This window comes from Lactuca serriola, chromosome 5 (assembly GCF_051521515.1).
Source record: "Lactuca serriola cultivar US96UC23 chromosome 5, Lser_US96UC23_V15, whole genome shotgun sequence".
Taxonomy (NCBI): domain Eukaryota; kingdom Viridiplantae; phylum Streptophyta; class Magnoliopsida; order Asterales; family Asteraceae; genus Lactuca; species Lactuca serriola.
Window position 1 is genome coordinate 321,240,340 of NC_136412.1, and position 15,694 is coordinate 321,256,033.

Below are 15,694 nucleotides of genomic sequence, written 5' to 3' on the forward strand. Positions count from 1 at the left end.
ATCGTCGGGTATGTGGAGCGGTGTCTAACCTGCAGGAAGGTCAAGGCCGAGCATCAGCGACCTCATGGCAAGGTTCAGCCATTACCCATTCCCATGTGGAAGTAGGAAGAGATCACTATGGATTTCATCACCAAGCTACCACGGACAACGAGGGGAGTAGATGCCATATGGGTAATCGTGGATAGACTGACGAAGAGTGCTCATTTCATTCCGATCCCCGAGAGTATATCTGCGGAGAAGTTGGCGGGCATTTATGTTCGAGAGGTGGTGGCTAGGCACGGGGTGCCGGTATCAGTGGTTTCAGACAGAGATGTTCGGTTTACATCCAGGTTTTGGGGGAAGTTCCACGAGGAACTGGGTACCCAGCTGCACTTTAGTACGACATATCACCCCTAGACTGACGGCCAGAGTGAGGGGACGATCCAGACACTCGAGGATATGCCGAGGGTATGTATACTGGATTTCGGAGGAAGTTGGGATACGTATCTCCTACTGGCAGAGTTTTCGTACAATAACATCTATCATGCCAGTATTGACCGAGCACCATTTGAGATGTTATATGGGCGGAGGTGCAGGACCCCAGTGTGCTGGGACGAAGTTGGGCATTGGGTTTTGGGAAGCACGGAGGTGGTACTCGAGACCACTAGATTGATTCAGCAGGTATGCGACCGGTTGCGGGTCGCGTAGAGCCGTCAGAAGAGCTATGCTGACCGACGACGATCAGATCTCGAATTTCAGGAGGGAGACTTTGTCTTACTGAAGGTGTCGCCCTGGAAAGGGATTATCCGGTTCAGCAAGAGGGGCAAATTGGGGCCTCGGTTCATAGGTCCGTTCAGGATCATAGCTCGGGTGGGCAAGGTGAAATATCGATTAGAGCTTCCAGAGGAGCTTAGTCGGATTCACAACACTTTCCATGTGTCCCAGCTTCAGAAGTGTGTTGACGACGAGTCCTCAGTCATATCCTTGGACGACATTTAGTTGGATGGGAGCCTGAATTATGTCGAGAGACCAGTGGCAACTTTAGACAAGAAGACAAAGAAGCTCCGGAATAAGGAAGTGAAGTTGGTAAAGGTGCAATGGCAGCATCGAAAGGGTTCCGAATGGACCTGGGAATCGGAAGACGAAATGAGAGGTTTCTATCCGGAGTTTTTGGACCAGCAGGCTTCGAGGACGAAGCCTAATTCAAGTGGGGGAGAGTTGTAACACCCTGATCCTCAGGTACTAATAATAATATTGCCTTTGTTTGGATTTTGAAGGACCTACTCGACGAGTTGGCTTCCCTACTCGTCGATTAGTAGCGGGTTAGTCTGATTAGTTTAATGACCTACTCACCGAGTCCAGGGTGGAACTCGACGAGTAGATGCTGGCAGATGAAACCCTAAATTCAGGGCCATGCGCACTATTCAAAGGGGTCATTAGCCTCCCTCAACTTTCCCTTTACAACTCCTCATCTTCCAAAACTCTGTTTCGTGTGTGTGTGATCTTTGGTGAGTTTAAGCTTGAAGGAAGGACTTGGTGAAGGGAACACTTGAGGAAGCAAGCTAGAGGAAGCAAAGAACTCGTGGGGGATTCAAGATCCACTCTTGTGAAGCACTCCCTGAAGGTATTAGGCTATTCCTTGGCTTATTTCCACCTAAAACCCTCATTTGCATGGATTCTAAGAAAGGGCTTTTGTGCTTAAGCCAAGATCTGAAGTTGTAACTTCAGATCTGGACTCCCTTTGGACATTAGATGCATAAAGTTATCTGTTGTGCCTAGCATGAGCCTCCCCTCAAGTGTGTGACTCCATTCCAAGCTTAGAATTGCTATTTTAGAGCTTAAAAGCCTTGCATGCACGTAAAATTTGCAACTTTACGTGAAAGGCATGCCTTAGAAGCCTAAATCTGTAATATGAAGGCTTTGCATGGCTCAAATGAGTCTGTATGACCTCAGATCTGTAAGGAATCGGCGAGTCACAAGAGGTGACTCGACGAGTCATATGAAGATTAGCATGAACTCGACAAGTTGGATGAACAACTCGGTGAGTCCGATGAATTTCGTTTTAGACTCGACGAGTTGGATGGACAACTCGACGAGTAAACTATATCCCGGGAAACTCGGCGAGTCACTAGTTGTACTCGGCGAGTTAGGGTCAACATGGGCTGTTGACTTGAACTTATCTGAAGTTGACCAGGGCAGACTTTGGGGGTAATGTCTGGTTATTGAATGTCGCTTATAGGCAGTTGAGTTGGAGCAGCTCGTGGGGTATTTTGGTCGCAAAGTGTCAGTTCATCATTCGTGTCAGGTGAGTCTCCTCACCATACCTATGGGTCTAAGGCACCAAGGCCGGCCCATTATGTGATTATGATAAATGTGTTAGACGTTCTGTGTTTGCTATGGTATGTGATTACATGTGGTATGAAGACCACGAGGGGAGCCCGTGGCATTGGATGTAAGACCATGTGGGGTATCCCATGGCGGTACTAGGTTAAGACCATGTGGGGTAGCCCATGACATTGGATGTAAGACCATGTGGGGGAGCCCATGGCAGTCCTAGGTAAAGACCATGTGGGGTAGCCCATGGTACTGTTATAGGTTTATGTATGCATGGCTTACGTGATATGTGTGTAGCTTTTATAGCTAGCAGGATATGTGATATGTGGATTATGTGTGTGGTATGATCTGGGAAACTCACTAAGCATTTCTCTTACAAGTTGTTGATTGTTTTAGGTACTTTGGATCCTAAAGGCAAGGGCAAGGCGTGATGACGTGGCGTGTACTCTACCTCTCTTTAGATGTCTGGGAATCTCTGATGTTTTCAAAAAGGACAACAATGATGTACTAATTGTGAATTGGAAACAAATGTTTTGGAAATCTATGGAATATGTAATTGGTCCATTTAATTAAAACAAAAAAAAATCCTTGTAAAAAGTTGGGTCGTTACAGATGTTATGTTGAAATGATTCAACATAAGGAAATTCTATATGTGGAACGATTATCAGTTCTAACAGGTGTAAAGGCGTACAAGTTGCCTTTTGTATTTGCGCTTACCAATTGAGGCTACGATGTCATGGTTTTTAGGATGGTAAAGTGTCATAAATATATTTAAACAAAGGCTTTCTTCCTGGAAAATCAAGTTACTTTCTACTAGGGGTCGATTTATGCTTTTAAACTCGGCGTTGGGATGCCTATGTATTTATTATATGTCATTATTTTGCATGCATGGTGTTGTCAATAAATATCTAGAGAAATTGAGAGATATGTTTTTTTGGGGTGAGGACGAAGGTGATAGAAAACTTCATTGGATTAATTGGGATGTTGTATTGGCTAATCAAATTAAAGATGGTTTGGATATTGGATCTTTAGATACGTTTAATAAGGACCTTTTAATCAAATGGAAATGGCGTTTCTCAACAATAATATGTCTTCATGTATGAGAGGGGGGATTTGGATCGAGTCTGGTTAGAGATATGTCGACTAAGGGGGTTTGGTCCAAGATTATTAAATTGGTACAATCAACCAATCGCATGAATTTGAGATTATTATTAATAATGTCATTAAAGGGTTATTGGAGATAGGTCTTCTATGTTATCAATGGATAGGAGACAACACTTTGATGAGATAATTTCCAAGATTGTATGTTTTGGAATCGAAAAAAGATTGTATTATAAACGATAGATGGAATGTAGTCACGTGGGAGTAGGATTGGACTAGGCCGATTATTACATGAACTCTTATTTCTCCTTTTCAACGGTTAAGTGAGTTACTTCTTAGTTGCACTTTACGAGTTTAAAAGATAGGTGGGTTTGGAATTCTAGTGTCAATGATAGTTCCATGGTTTCAGAAGTTAGAAGAGGTATAGACAATTATATTCTCCCGGAAGGTACCATTCCTACAAGGTGTAATAAGTTCATTCCAAGTAAAGTAAACATTTTTAATTGGCGAAACGGCGAACAAGACTTCCTACTAGGTTAAACTTGGATTTGAAAGGCGTGGATATTCTAACTATTGGGTGTGGCATATGCATTTTAGATATCGAAGATAACACTCATGTTTTCATTTAATGTCAAGTGGCGTTGGATCTTTAGAGATTTATTGGAAAGTGGTGTGAATCATTTAGGTTTTTATGAATCTCGAAGATGTTATTCTTTGGATTGACCTGGTTACTCTTTCCAATATGAAAAGAACAAGTCTCGATTCTATATATAGTCATGATCATGTGGTGGAGCCTTTAGAACTTTCGAAATGCAATAGTTTTTAGTGATCAATGTTAGAAGAAATTAGTTGGTTGATATATTGATTGACTATTCATATATTACTCATATATTACGTTTGTTAATAAGAATACCTCACCAACTAGCTAATCAGACGCGAGCCCCTCCTCAAGCAGATTCCTCCTTTTGCTCCTCAACCTATGGGGTATTAGCAGCCGTTTCCAGCTGTTGTTCCCCTCCCAAAGGTAGATTCTTACGCGTTACTCACCCGTCCGCCATTGGAAACACCACTTCCGAATTAACTTTTTCGTGTCCTTGGTTTGTCCTACATGGATGAAAGTATACATCTAACTCCTTTTTTTCTTTATATTAACAAAATAATAAATTCAAATTAATTTAATATGATAGAATATAACTATTACATTTAACCCCTTACATGATTTAGTACAACCTTTTCCATAAGAAATTTATGGATTCTCTTGTTCTCTTACTACTTCTCTTGAGAATACACAAAGTAACAAAGCTTTTTTTAAGTAGGGACACAAATCCTACCTAGTAATATGAGCAATAAATGAATCTATCTCCATGCCTGTTACTCCACCTTTTTCTACCGACCGCCTAACATCATTGCCAAGTTTAGCAGCTCTCTTCCTTATGGCATCTCCCTCATCAGAAGCCATCAATTTCCGAATACTTGTTTCAATAGTTGAAGACGTTACTAGCTCACCACGAAGCTCCCAATCCCTTACGCTTATGCCAGTCTTTAGCACCTCTGTTACTAGTACAGCATTTCTTGGTTGATCTGAATGCATTGGCCATGTAGCCATAGGGACTCCCATGGTGATGCTCTCCATACTCGAGTTCCAGCCACAGTGACTCATAAATCCACCTGTTGAAGGGTGAGCCAGTATCTCTAATTGGGGTGCCCATTCTCTCACCACCAATCCTTTTTCTTGAAGTCGCTCTTCAAATCCTTTAGGCAATTCAACTCTCCTAACTTCACCATTAAAAATATCTCCTTTATCAGCATCTCGTATAACCCAAATAAACTTTTGTTTGCTTTTCTCTAAACCATTAGCTAGTTCTCGGATCTCATCATCGGACAATGAAGTTGTTGTGCCAAAAGAAACATATATCACGGAGTCTTGAGCTTGTTTGTCAAGCCATTCTAGCGACATGTGACGTTTCCCAAGGTTTTCTTTATCGCTTATGGCCACCGGGTTAAAAGGACCCATAGCCCATTGCTTTGTATTTCCAGACAATCCTTCTTTCGCAAGAAAGTCGATGAATTTCCTATCGAAAACATTGCATGTGTCATGAAGATTTCCCGAATTAAACGTATTGCAGACTTGATGACTCATAATGAATTCTATAAATTCTGCTGGTATGGTACCTTCAAAAGCAGGGACCTTTGTGAGTTGCTTATATGATTCATCATCATCCTCTAAGCATGGTTTTCCTTTCTCTTCCCACAAGTACGAGAACGTGGTAAAAGCCGAAGCACAATGGAAGACATAAGCTTCTGCATTTTCATATGAAACTACATCTTGAACGACTGTGCTCATTAGATAGTCATGAATGATGATAACTCGCCTGGTTGTCGGAGCAATATCAGCCAATAGCTTTGCAAAAGGTTCACGAAGATGAGATGGTAGATGGAATGATGGAAGAAGGTGTGAAGGGAATTTGTCGGAAGCATTAGGGTCTGGAGGAGGGGATTCGAAGTTGGGTGTCTCAAATTCATGGAAATGAATATTAGTGGCGGAGGTGGGATCCCAACCATGGATACGAAGCTTTGCTTGGCGATTGTGGGTGGTGGTGCCGACGATATGGATTGGTAGATTATAAGAGGAAAGAAGACGGGAGAGGTGGAGGAGTTGGTTGAGATGACCTTGTGCTACAAATGGCACCACTAACACCACCATTTCTTTCGTTTCCATGTTGATTATAAGTAGGTTATCAAGTTTTTGTGATTGTTGCATATTTATATATGAATATGTAATGGTTTTAGTTATGAAGCCATGAAGATGTCATCAATGACATGTTGAATTAACGACAAAAGTTTTGCCGTCTTAAGTTCTTGATGTCTTCTAGAAACATTAACATTACAAATGATACTTGACAAGGAGATAAGTTTAATTTACCTTAAAATATTAGTATTAATTAATGTAAACGTCAGTACATATGGAAAATCAAATTGGCGTTTGCCTTGTGTCTATTACCTATCCGTGAGAAAGACATTTTTGTCTTATATTTGATAAAAACAAAATTGTTAATTTATGTAATAAAGTGTATTCTTTAAAATAAAAATTAGTATACATCAAATAGGGGCCAGATTCTTCCACCAGAAGATTTTTATTCTGAAAATTTTATGAATTGACAAATATACTCTTCCCTTGCAATGAACCTTAATATTGAAGAGAGAGAGAAAGATCTATCTATGATTTGTTTCAAAGCGACACGACTTCTCCTTCTTCACCTGTGTCTACATCACCCACTTAGACGGAAAGTGAACTTAATCCATCTCTGATTCTGTTAAACCCACAATCTTTAAACCACAGAGTGTTTGAAATTCTCACCCACAATACCGATGAACCTCGTTATCCCTCTGTACAGAAGAACCGTAGTCCATATGCTCGCATGCACACTACAAGTTAGTGTTTATTAATGCTAACCGGATTTAAACACCCACCCTAGTGTGAAAATCTAATTTCGGTTTTTCTTTTTGTTTCACAAGATTAATTAATCACCAGGGGATCTTATGAATGAATATGAATGATGAATCGAAGGACCAAAGTATGCGAGTATGTGTGAAAACCAGGAGTGGGAATTTAAGCAATCTAATTTTTTTGTAAGAGCATACGGTATGGGCAACGAGAAGTGCTATTTTTGCTGATGTGGCACCTCATAACCTAGTCATAACAAGATGAACACCACCCCTCCTTCTTGTTAATAGGATGTTATGGCATATTTTGTTGTGACGAGCACAAGATGCAACGGGAAGTTTAATTGGTTGTTGTCTTTATCAACCAATCAAATCATTTTCTCTCTCTCTCTCTCTCTCTCTCTCTCTCTCTCTCTCTCTCTCTCTCTCTCTCTCTCTCTCTCTCTCTCTCTCTCTCTCTCTCTCTCTCCTTCTTAACATGTTATAACATGGGGAACACCATTTCCCCCTTTGTGTTATAGATGAGGTGGCATATGAACTTGGTGTTATAAGGTGACCCATACCTAATGCTCTAAGCCTAGTCGTGCATGATGTTTTCATAAACCTTCAATATAGTGTTTCTGTTTAGAGTTTTAAATTTACTTTTTGCTAATTCTTAAATTATCTATAATTTTAATTTGCCGCCGGTAAAAATGATTGTGTCGCCGACGGAAATACTGATGATAACGATGATGAAGTTCAAACGACCACTTAAAAACTATAAACTAATAAAACAATTTATTAAAAAAGCAATTTATAATCTTCCTGTAATTAAGTTTTAAATTACTGGTGAATATTTTTTAAAACTACTATGTTTCTCTACAAAACTCGTGTTAAACCTAGATTTTGACTAAAAAAAGAGGGGCATAATGTTATGCACAATATTTTACGTGGAAGAATAAAAATCTTTCTTGGAAAAATAGCTCCCCATCAAATATATTATTACTTATATATTTACCGTTTTTTGTTCTATTTAAAGAATGGAATCTGAATCACATGAATATGTACGTTGTCAGAACCAATTCAAATTATGATATGGATATCTCCCATCCCTCAATTTTTTCATATTTCCAAATGGTTTTTATTGTGTTTGCACAAGTTGTTGATATGCTCCTACTATGCTTTATCTACAAATTAAAAACCAATAAGAATCTGTTAGCCCTATCATATATGTGTAAATATTAGCCCATATGTATTGTAATAGCATAGGCTTGGCCCATGTTTGGTTTTTTATGTATTTGTTTTATATTTATACTTATTGTTAGGGGTAAATAAATCCGAACCAATAAACCGATCAAAACCGACGAAACCGAAATCGAAGCAAAACCGATGATTAACTTTTAAAATTTTTAAAAACCGAAAAATCGGTTTCAGTTTTGGTTTTTATCCAGAAACAGACTCATTCAAACCGAGAAACCGACCCACACTTAAAACCGACAAATCGACCCATCAAAACTGACCCATGACAATTACCTGTGATATATATATATATATATATATATATATATATATATATATATATATATATATATATATATATATATATATATATATATAAAGAGAGAGAGAGGATCGGATAGAAATCCAAAAAACAGTAGGAACCGCGATGACACTTTTTGACCATTGATTTTGAAATATGTGTGGCTGTGATAAATCGGATTTTTTATTTTTTCATTTAAAATTTGCGGTGGCAATTTTGAAATTATTGAGAACTTTTTCTGCTTTTCTTATTAAGCGAAAAAGTCCTTGAGGAAGAACTTGTCGATAATACTTTAGAAAATCTTAGTTCAAGTTCTTCAGCAAAAAATTCTTTATTGGAAGCTTCTTTTATTCTTTTCTCCTGCGCCTCTCTCAAATCTACTAATTAAATTGAAGTCTAAATTTCGTTTCGAATCTTGTAAACTCAACTGAAATCGATGTTTATTATGGAAATTATTCTAGAGCTTTGTATTTTACCTTTTTTCTTTCTATTAGACATTTGTGTCATAGTTCCTAAGTTAATGGAAGCAAGTAAACTCGATTTGAATGTTTTTTCCTTGACTATTTGTGTTTTCTTTATAGCGTTGTTTTTGTTTGAAACCCTAGTTTCTGAAACAATTTTTGGTTTTTTTGTTCGGTACTTTGTGTTTCATCTTTTGTTCTTCTCGGAGTTTAAATGCATTATTGATAGTAAATCTTGGTTGAAAGCTAACATATGTTTTTATTATCGGTTCATAAATATGATAAAAGTCTTGAAAATTTACAGCTTGCTAACAAAAATTGATATGGCTTTAGGACGATGTGGCTAATTTGATCCACATTAACATGAAAGATTGTATCATAGATCTTTTTCAAAGTCTCTTCAACAGTGAAAATGAGAATGTTCTTCAAGTTATGATCATTATACTTTTTTTGTGTTGATGTTTTCATGTTGTTTTATATGGCACCTTTTACTTAAAATAATATTTATGCAAACTATTTTACATGATTCCTATTTTATATAATTTAGGTTTGATGGGGTTAGAAAAGTCTTTTTAGAGAAATAAAGTGTTTGAATAAAGCTGATTTGGTCAAGAGAAATGTGATGCACGTGACTTGCCAAGTCTAAAGCTATCTTCTTTTTAGTTAGTAGTCTTCCTATTATCTAGGCTTTTTATTTTCCTTTCAGTTGTTTCTTTTATGTATTTACAACCAATTTGGCATCTAGTAATATCATCAGATTTCTCAGTGAGTAAATACCCTTTGAGTAATACCCTCGTAATAGTATATCATTGTGGTATCAGAGCGAAATTCAGATCACTAAAAAGAGAAGCAAAATGAGCGATGATAAGTTGAAGGTGCCTGTGTTTGACGGCCATTATGAACACTGGAGTGAGATGATGGAAAACTTGCTGTGTGCAAAGCAAGTCTGGAATCTGATTGATCCAGGCATTAGAGAGCCCACCGTGGGGGTTGCCCAAAGCGAAGCAGAGAAGAAGAAATTGGAGGAGCTGAGAATGAAGGACCTACAGGTCAAACATTACCTGTATCAAGCCATCGATAGGGTCACATTTGAACAAATCCTGGATCGAAAGAACTCCAAGGTAATCTGGGATCAATGAAAAAAAGGTATGCAGGGAATGATCGAGTAAAGAAGTCCATGCTGCAAAAACTCCGTAGAGATTTCGAAATTCTAGAGATGAAGACAAGTGAAACCATACCAGAATATTTTGGTAGGGTTTTGACTATCTCTAATCAAATGAGAAGCAATGGGGAGACGATGACTGATGTCAAGATAGTTGAAAAGATCCTTCGAACCCTAACAGAAAAGTACATGTTTGTGGTGGTGTCAATTGAAGAATCAAAGGACATTCAACTAATGTCCATAGAAGAACTACAGAGCACATTGATTGTTCATGAGCAGAAGTTCAAGAAGAATGAAAGAGAAGAGGAACATGCGTTGAAGGTAGATACAAGTGACAGTTCAAACTCTAAAGGACGTGGTCGAGGTCGTTCAAACTACAGAGGAAGAGGACATGGAAGAGGAAGGCACAATGTCAACAAGGAGATTGTCGAATGTTACAACTGTCATAAATTAGGGCATTATTCCTATGAATGCCCTAATGCAAAAGAAGCAAACTATATGGGTTTCGATGAGAATGAAGAAGTTATGCTCATGGCAGATGGGGGTGAAGAAGGAAATGTGTTCGTGGCTCAATCAGGTGGTGAAAGCAAAGGATTACTGTGGTTTTTGGATTCTGGATGTTCTAATCACATGTGTGGAGATCAAGGAAGATTCATAGACCTAGATGAGAGCTTCTCAAGCACTGTCAAGTTAACAATACACACATGAATGTTGAAGGAAAAGGAAACTTGAAGTTGATCTTGAATGGAGTAACTTATGTGATAAAGGATGTGTACTACATTCCAGATCTCAAGAATAATCTGTTGAGCATTGGACAACTTCAACAAAAGGGCTTGTCATTCCTTTTTCAATATGATGTTTGCAAGGTTTTTCATCCAGAAAAGGGATTGGTGTGTCAATCAGGCATGAGTACAAATAGAATGTATCCTCTCAGTGAAGATACAAACAATACCACAGAACAGCAGGCGGATGGCTGCTTATACTCCAATGATGATGATGCTTCCAAACTATGGGATGAACGCCTAGGGCACATAAGCAAGACCAGCTTGAAGACACTTCAACATAAGGGTATGGTGCGAGACTTACCAGAGTTCACAATTGACACATCAGTGTGTAAGGATTGTATGGATGGAAAACAAACAAAGGAAGCAATACCAAAGACAAGCTCATGGCGTGCGGGAGAGGTTCTAGAGTTGGTACACTCAGATATATGTGGGCCAATAACACCAACTTCCCATACATGCAAGAAGTATTTTTTAAGTTTCATTGATGAATTTAGTCGCAAAGGATGGGTTTATCTGTTAACAGAAAAGTCACAAGCTTTTGAAAGCTTTAAAGACTTCAAGATAAAGGTGGAAACAGAGACTGGGAAGGTGGTCAAGACTCTTCGAACAGACAGAGGGGGAGAGTACCTTTCCAAGGAATTTACAAAGTATTGTAAGGACCATGGTATCAAGCGACAACTGACCACGAGCTTCACACCACAACAAAACGGGGTTGCAGAACGAAGAAACAGAACAGTGATAAACATGGTGGTGACTTTGCTTTCATCCAAAGGCATGCCTAAAATGTTTTGGGCAGAAGCAACTTGCTGGAGCTTTTATGTGTTAAACAGAAGTAGTACAAAGGCCCTACCAGACATGACCCCACAAGAAGCCTGGAGTGGAGTAAAGCCCACAGTTGAATATTTTCGAATTTGGGGATGTTTAGCACATGTGCATGTCCCTAAGGAGAAACGATCTAAACTAGAAAACAAAAGTTTTATGTGTGTGTTGACAGGTGTGAGCGAGGAGTCAAAGGCATACTGGTTGATCAACCCCGAAACAATGAAAGTAATAATAAGTAGAGATGTGATTTTCGAAGAGCATAAAGGCTGGAATTGGGGTCAGAACAAAGAAGGCACAACTGTAGAGGAAGAATTATCATGGGGAAACTACGACTTCATTGATGAAGATTATGTCTTCATTGATGATCATGGTGAAGAACATCAAGAAGAGGCTGAAACGGAACAAGTGCCAGATCATGTGGCTGATGATGAAACTGGTCCCAACACCATACCAGTTAAGGAGGGAAGACAAAGAAGAATTCCCAGATATTTACAAGATTATGTCATAGGTGACGAGCTTGATTCAGAAGAAGAAGAAATGAATGTTGTGGAGACAATCTCTCAAGATCCCATTAAATATGAAGAGGCAGTCAAAGAAACCAAATGGAAGATAGCCATGGATCGTGAAATCGAAATGATTGAGAAAAATCATACATGGAGTCTTGTTGAACTTCCAGAAAATGCCAAATGTATTGGTGTAAAGTGGGTCTTCAAAACCAAATTGAATGAAAGGGGTGAAGTTGAAAAACACAAGGCAAGATTGGTGGCCCAAGGATACGGTCAAGAATTTGGAGTTGATTACAAGGAGGTGTATGCACCGGTGGCTAGAATGGACACTATACGTTTGATGCTTGCTCTAGCAGCTCAAAAGGGCTGGAGCATATATCAAATGGATGTAAAATCTGCGTTCCTTCATGGAACATTACAAGAAAGTGTCTATGTACAGCAGCCACAAGGATATGTCGTGAAGGGTGAAGAGCATAAAGTTTATAAACTTCAAAAGGCTTTATACGGGCTTAAACAAGCTCCTAGAGCTTGGTATAGTCGTATTGAGGCATACTTTATCAGCGAAGGATTCATAAGAAGCAAAAATGAACATACATTGTTCATTAAGGAGAAAGCAGGAAGAAAATTGCTCTTTGTGAATATATATGTCGATGACCTTCTCTTTACAAGAAATGATGAAGAAATGATGACAGAGTTCAAGAAATCAATGAAGGCTGAATTCGAGATGACAGATTTGGGAAAAATGAGGTACTTCTTGGGCATTGAAGTGATTCAAAACTCAAAAGGCATACATATTTCACAGAAGAAGTATGCAATGGAGATGTTGGGTCGTTTCAAGATGATAGAATGCAATGCAATTGTGAATCCCATAGTTCCAGGATGCAGATTGACTCAAGATGAAGGTGAACCGGTCAATGAAACAATGTTCAAACAACTGGTGGGCTGCTTAATGTACATCACTACCACGATACCATATATTCAATTTGTGGTGAGCTTCATAAGTCGTTTTATGGCAAAACCAACAGAAACACATATGGCAACTGCTAAGCGAGTGATGAGGTATATTCAAGGGAACTCTAGACTATGGTATTTGGTACAAGAAAGGTAGAAAGGGCAAGATGGAGATCTATACTGATAGTGACTTTGCTGGAGATCTTACTGACCGAAAAAGCACATCTGGTAATGTGATTCTATGGGATGGAGCTGCTGTGTCTTGGTCTTCAAAGAAACAAAGCATTGTTGCTTTGTCATCCACTGAAGCGAAGTATGTAGCAGCTGCAACATGTGCCTGTCAAGTTATCTGGATAAGAGAAATATTGGAAGAACTAGGGGAACATCAGCTGGAAAGTAGTGTGATAAAATGTGACAATACATCAGCCATACTGCTGTCAAGAAACCCTGTATTTCATGGCAAGTGCAAGCACATCGATGTAAGGTTTCACTTTTTAAGAAATTTGGTTGGCAAGGGTACAGTGGTTTTGGAATATGTCGAAACAAGTGAGCAGGTGGCTGACATACTTACTAAGCCTCTGCATCGTGTTGACTTTCAGAGGCTAAGAGAAAAACTTGGTGTGTGCTCTCTCAAAGACAAACAAGACATGGAAGCCTAGTCTAGTTTGAGGGAGGGTTTGATGGGGTTAGAAAAGTCTTTTTAGAGAAATAAAGTGTTTGAATAAAGCTGATTTGGTCAAGAGAAATGTGATGCTCGTGACTTGTCAAGTCTAAAGCTATCTTCTTTTTAGTTAGTAGTCTTCCTATTATCTAGGCTTTTTATTTTCCTTTCAGTTGTTTCTTTTATGTATTTAAAGCCAATTTGGCATCTACTAATATCATCATATTTCTTAGTGAGTAATACCCTTTGAGTAATACCCTCGTAATAGTATATCAAGGTTTTAAGTTAAAGTTTACAACTATAGACACTAAGGCATGGAAAACAAGAAGTAATTTGTAACAATTGCCAAATTTCGGTTAAAATTAAGCATTGGTCAATTCTCGTGAAGGTTGAGAAGACTAGGTCAGGTAAAACATAACGTTAGTTTGTACGACTTCACCTAGAAAAGATATGTTATAAAATTAACTCTTGTAAGCACATATACATATACTCGTCATTTTTAAAATATATGACTTAGGAACAAAATACGAAAATCAAGAATCGCTGATAAGTAAATTCGGTACTTTCCACATTATATGAAGCTCGAAATTATATATATGAGTATATATATTGAGAAAAAGTGTATGTAAAGTCAACATACATGAGTATAAATATAGAAGTATATGTGTGTGTGTGCGCGCGCGCGCACACACACACACACACACACACACACACACACACACACACACACACACACACATATATATATATATATATATATATATATATATATATATATATATATATAAGCATCAGTCAATTCTCGTGAAGTTTAAGAAGACTAGGTCAAGCAGGTAAAACATAACGTTGGTGTATATATATATATATATATATATATATATATATATATATATATATATATATATATATATATATAATTGTATAAGAGGAAAAATCGAAACTATTGCATGGCATATTGAAATATATATATACACATGGGATTAGATGAAATATGATCCATGGTACATACACAAACCCTACCTTGGATTTCTTAAATGAAACAGGTGTTAATATATATATATATATATATATATATATATATATATATATATATATATATATATATATATATATATATATATATATATATATATATATATATATATATATATTCCAATGTGTGCATGTGCAAGTAATATACCAACTTCATTCTTGACAACCTTTCTCTTCATTCCCTCTTTACACGATTTCTCTTCATTCCCTCTGATATAAGCCATCATCTCACCTCCTTTTACCCCTATATACCCTCTAAATGTCGACGCCAAACACCCCTCTGATTAGATAGTACACTCAGAAGAAGCAGTCATGAAACACAACTAGTGTTGTGGGTTGGTTCAGCGGAGGAAAAAAGGATATCGATCACCACCGGTCTTCTCCCTTTTCTGACATGTTTCGATCATCAAACGGTTCACTCTTCACCTTCTGGTTCGACCATTAAGTCTCAGGTTATAAACCCTTTCCTTTTTTGTCGTTTTTCAGTCAACGGATCACAAAACAGCCGCCACACGCCACCATGGTCGGCAGCGCGTGCAACTCCGGCGACAGTCATGGTCTCAAGACGGCTTCCTAAAGTGTTATACTCCAATCCTTTTTGTTGTTTATTATGTTTAGATCAAACCTGAGGCTTTGAAGTGTAGAACTCGTTTCAGGCTCAAGTTCATGAAAAAACCCGTCAATCCCGACTCACGCAACTAGGGTGAGTTCCTATGGCCCCACTTTTTAATGATTTCAACTTATTGGGGAGGGGGGAATACATGTGTGTCGATTTTGAAGGCAATAAATATGGCAAAGTACACATATATGTTGTGAAAAACTTGTTAAAAATACTATAATATCTATATTTGCTAAGTTAAGAAAATCATTGGTTTTTCTTAATAATAATATCATGAAAGTATATATATGCAAACTACTAAGACATGTATCAAAAGAA

The 15,694-nt window shown here is 38.1% G+C and overlaps 2 protein-coding genes across 2 annotated transcripts; one reads left to right on the forward strand and one right to left on the reverse strand.

Moving 5' to 3' along the window:
* Positions 1 to 4,574: 4,574 nt before the first annotated feature.
* On the reverse strand, positions 4,575 to 6,160 carry LOC145055070 (zeatin O-glucosyltransferase-like). Its single transcript, XM_079003353.1, has one exon. It carries the CDS (start codon positions 6,131 to 6,133, stop codon positions 4,742 to 4,744), a length of 1,392 nt encoding a protein of 463 aa, XP_078859479.1. The 5' UTR covers positions 6,134 to 6,160; the 3' UTR covers positions 4,575 to 4,741.
* Positions 6,161 to 9,973: 3,813 nt separating this feature from the next.
* Positions 9,974 to 10,708, forward strand: LOC145050894 (uncharacterized). The gene has a single exon (XM_078999082.1). It carries the CDS (start codon positions 9,974 to 9,976, stop codon positions 10,706 to 10,708), a length of 735 nt encoding a protein of 244 aa, XP_078855208.1.
* The last annotated feature ends 4,986 nt before the right edge of the window (positions 10,709 to 15,694 follow it).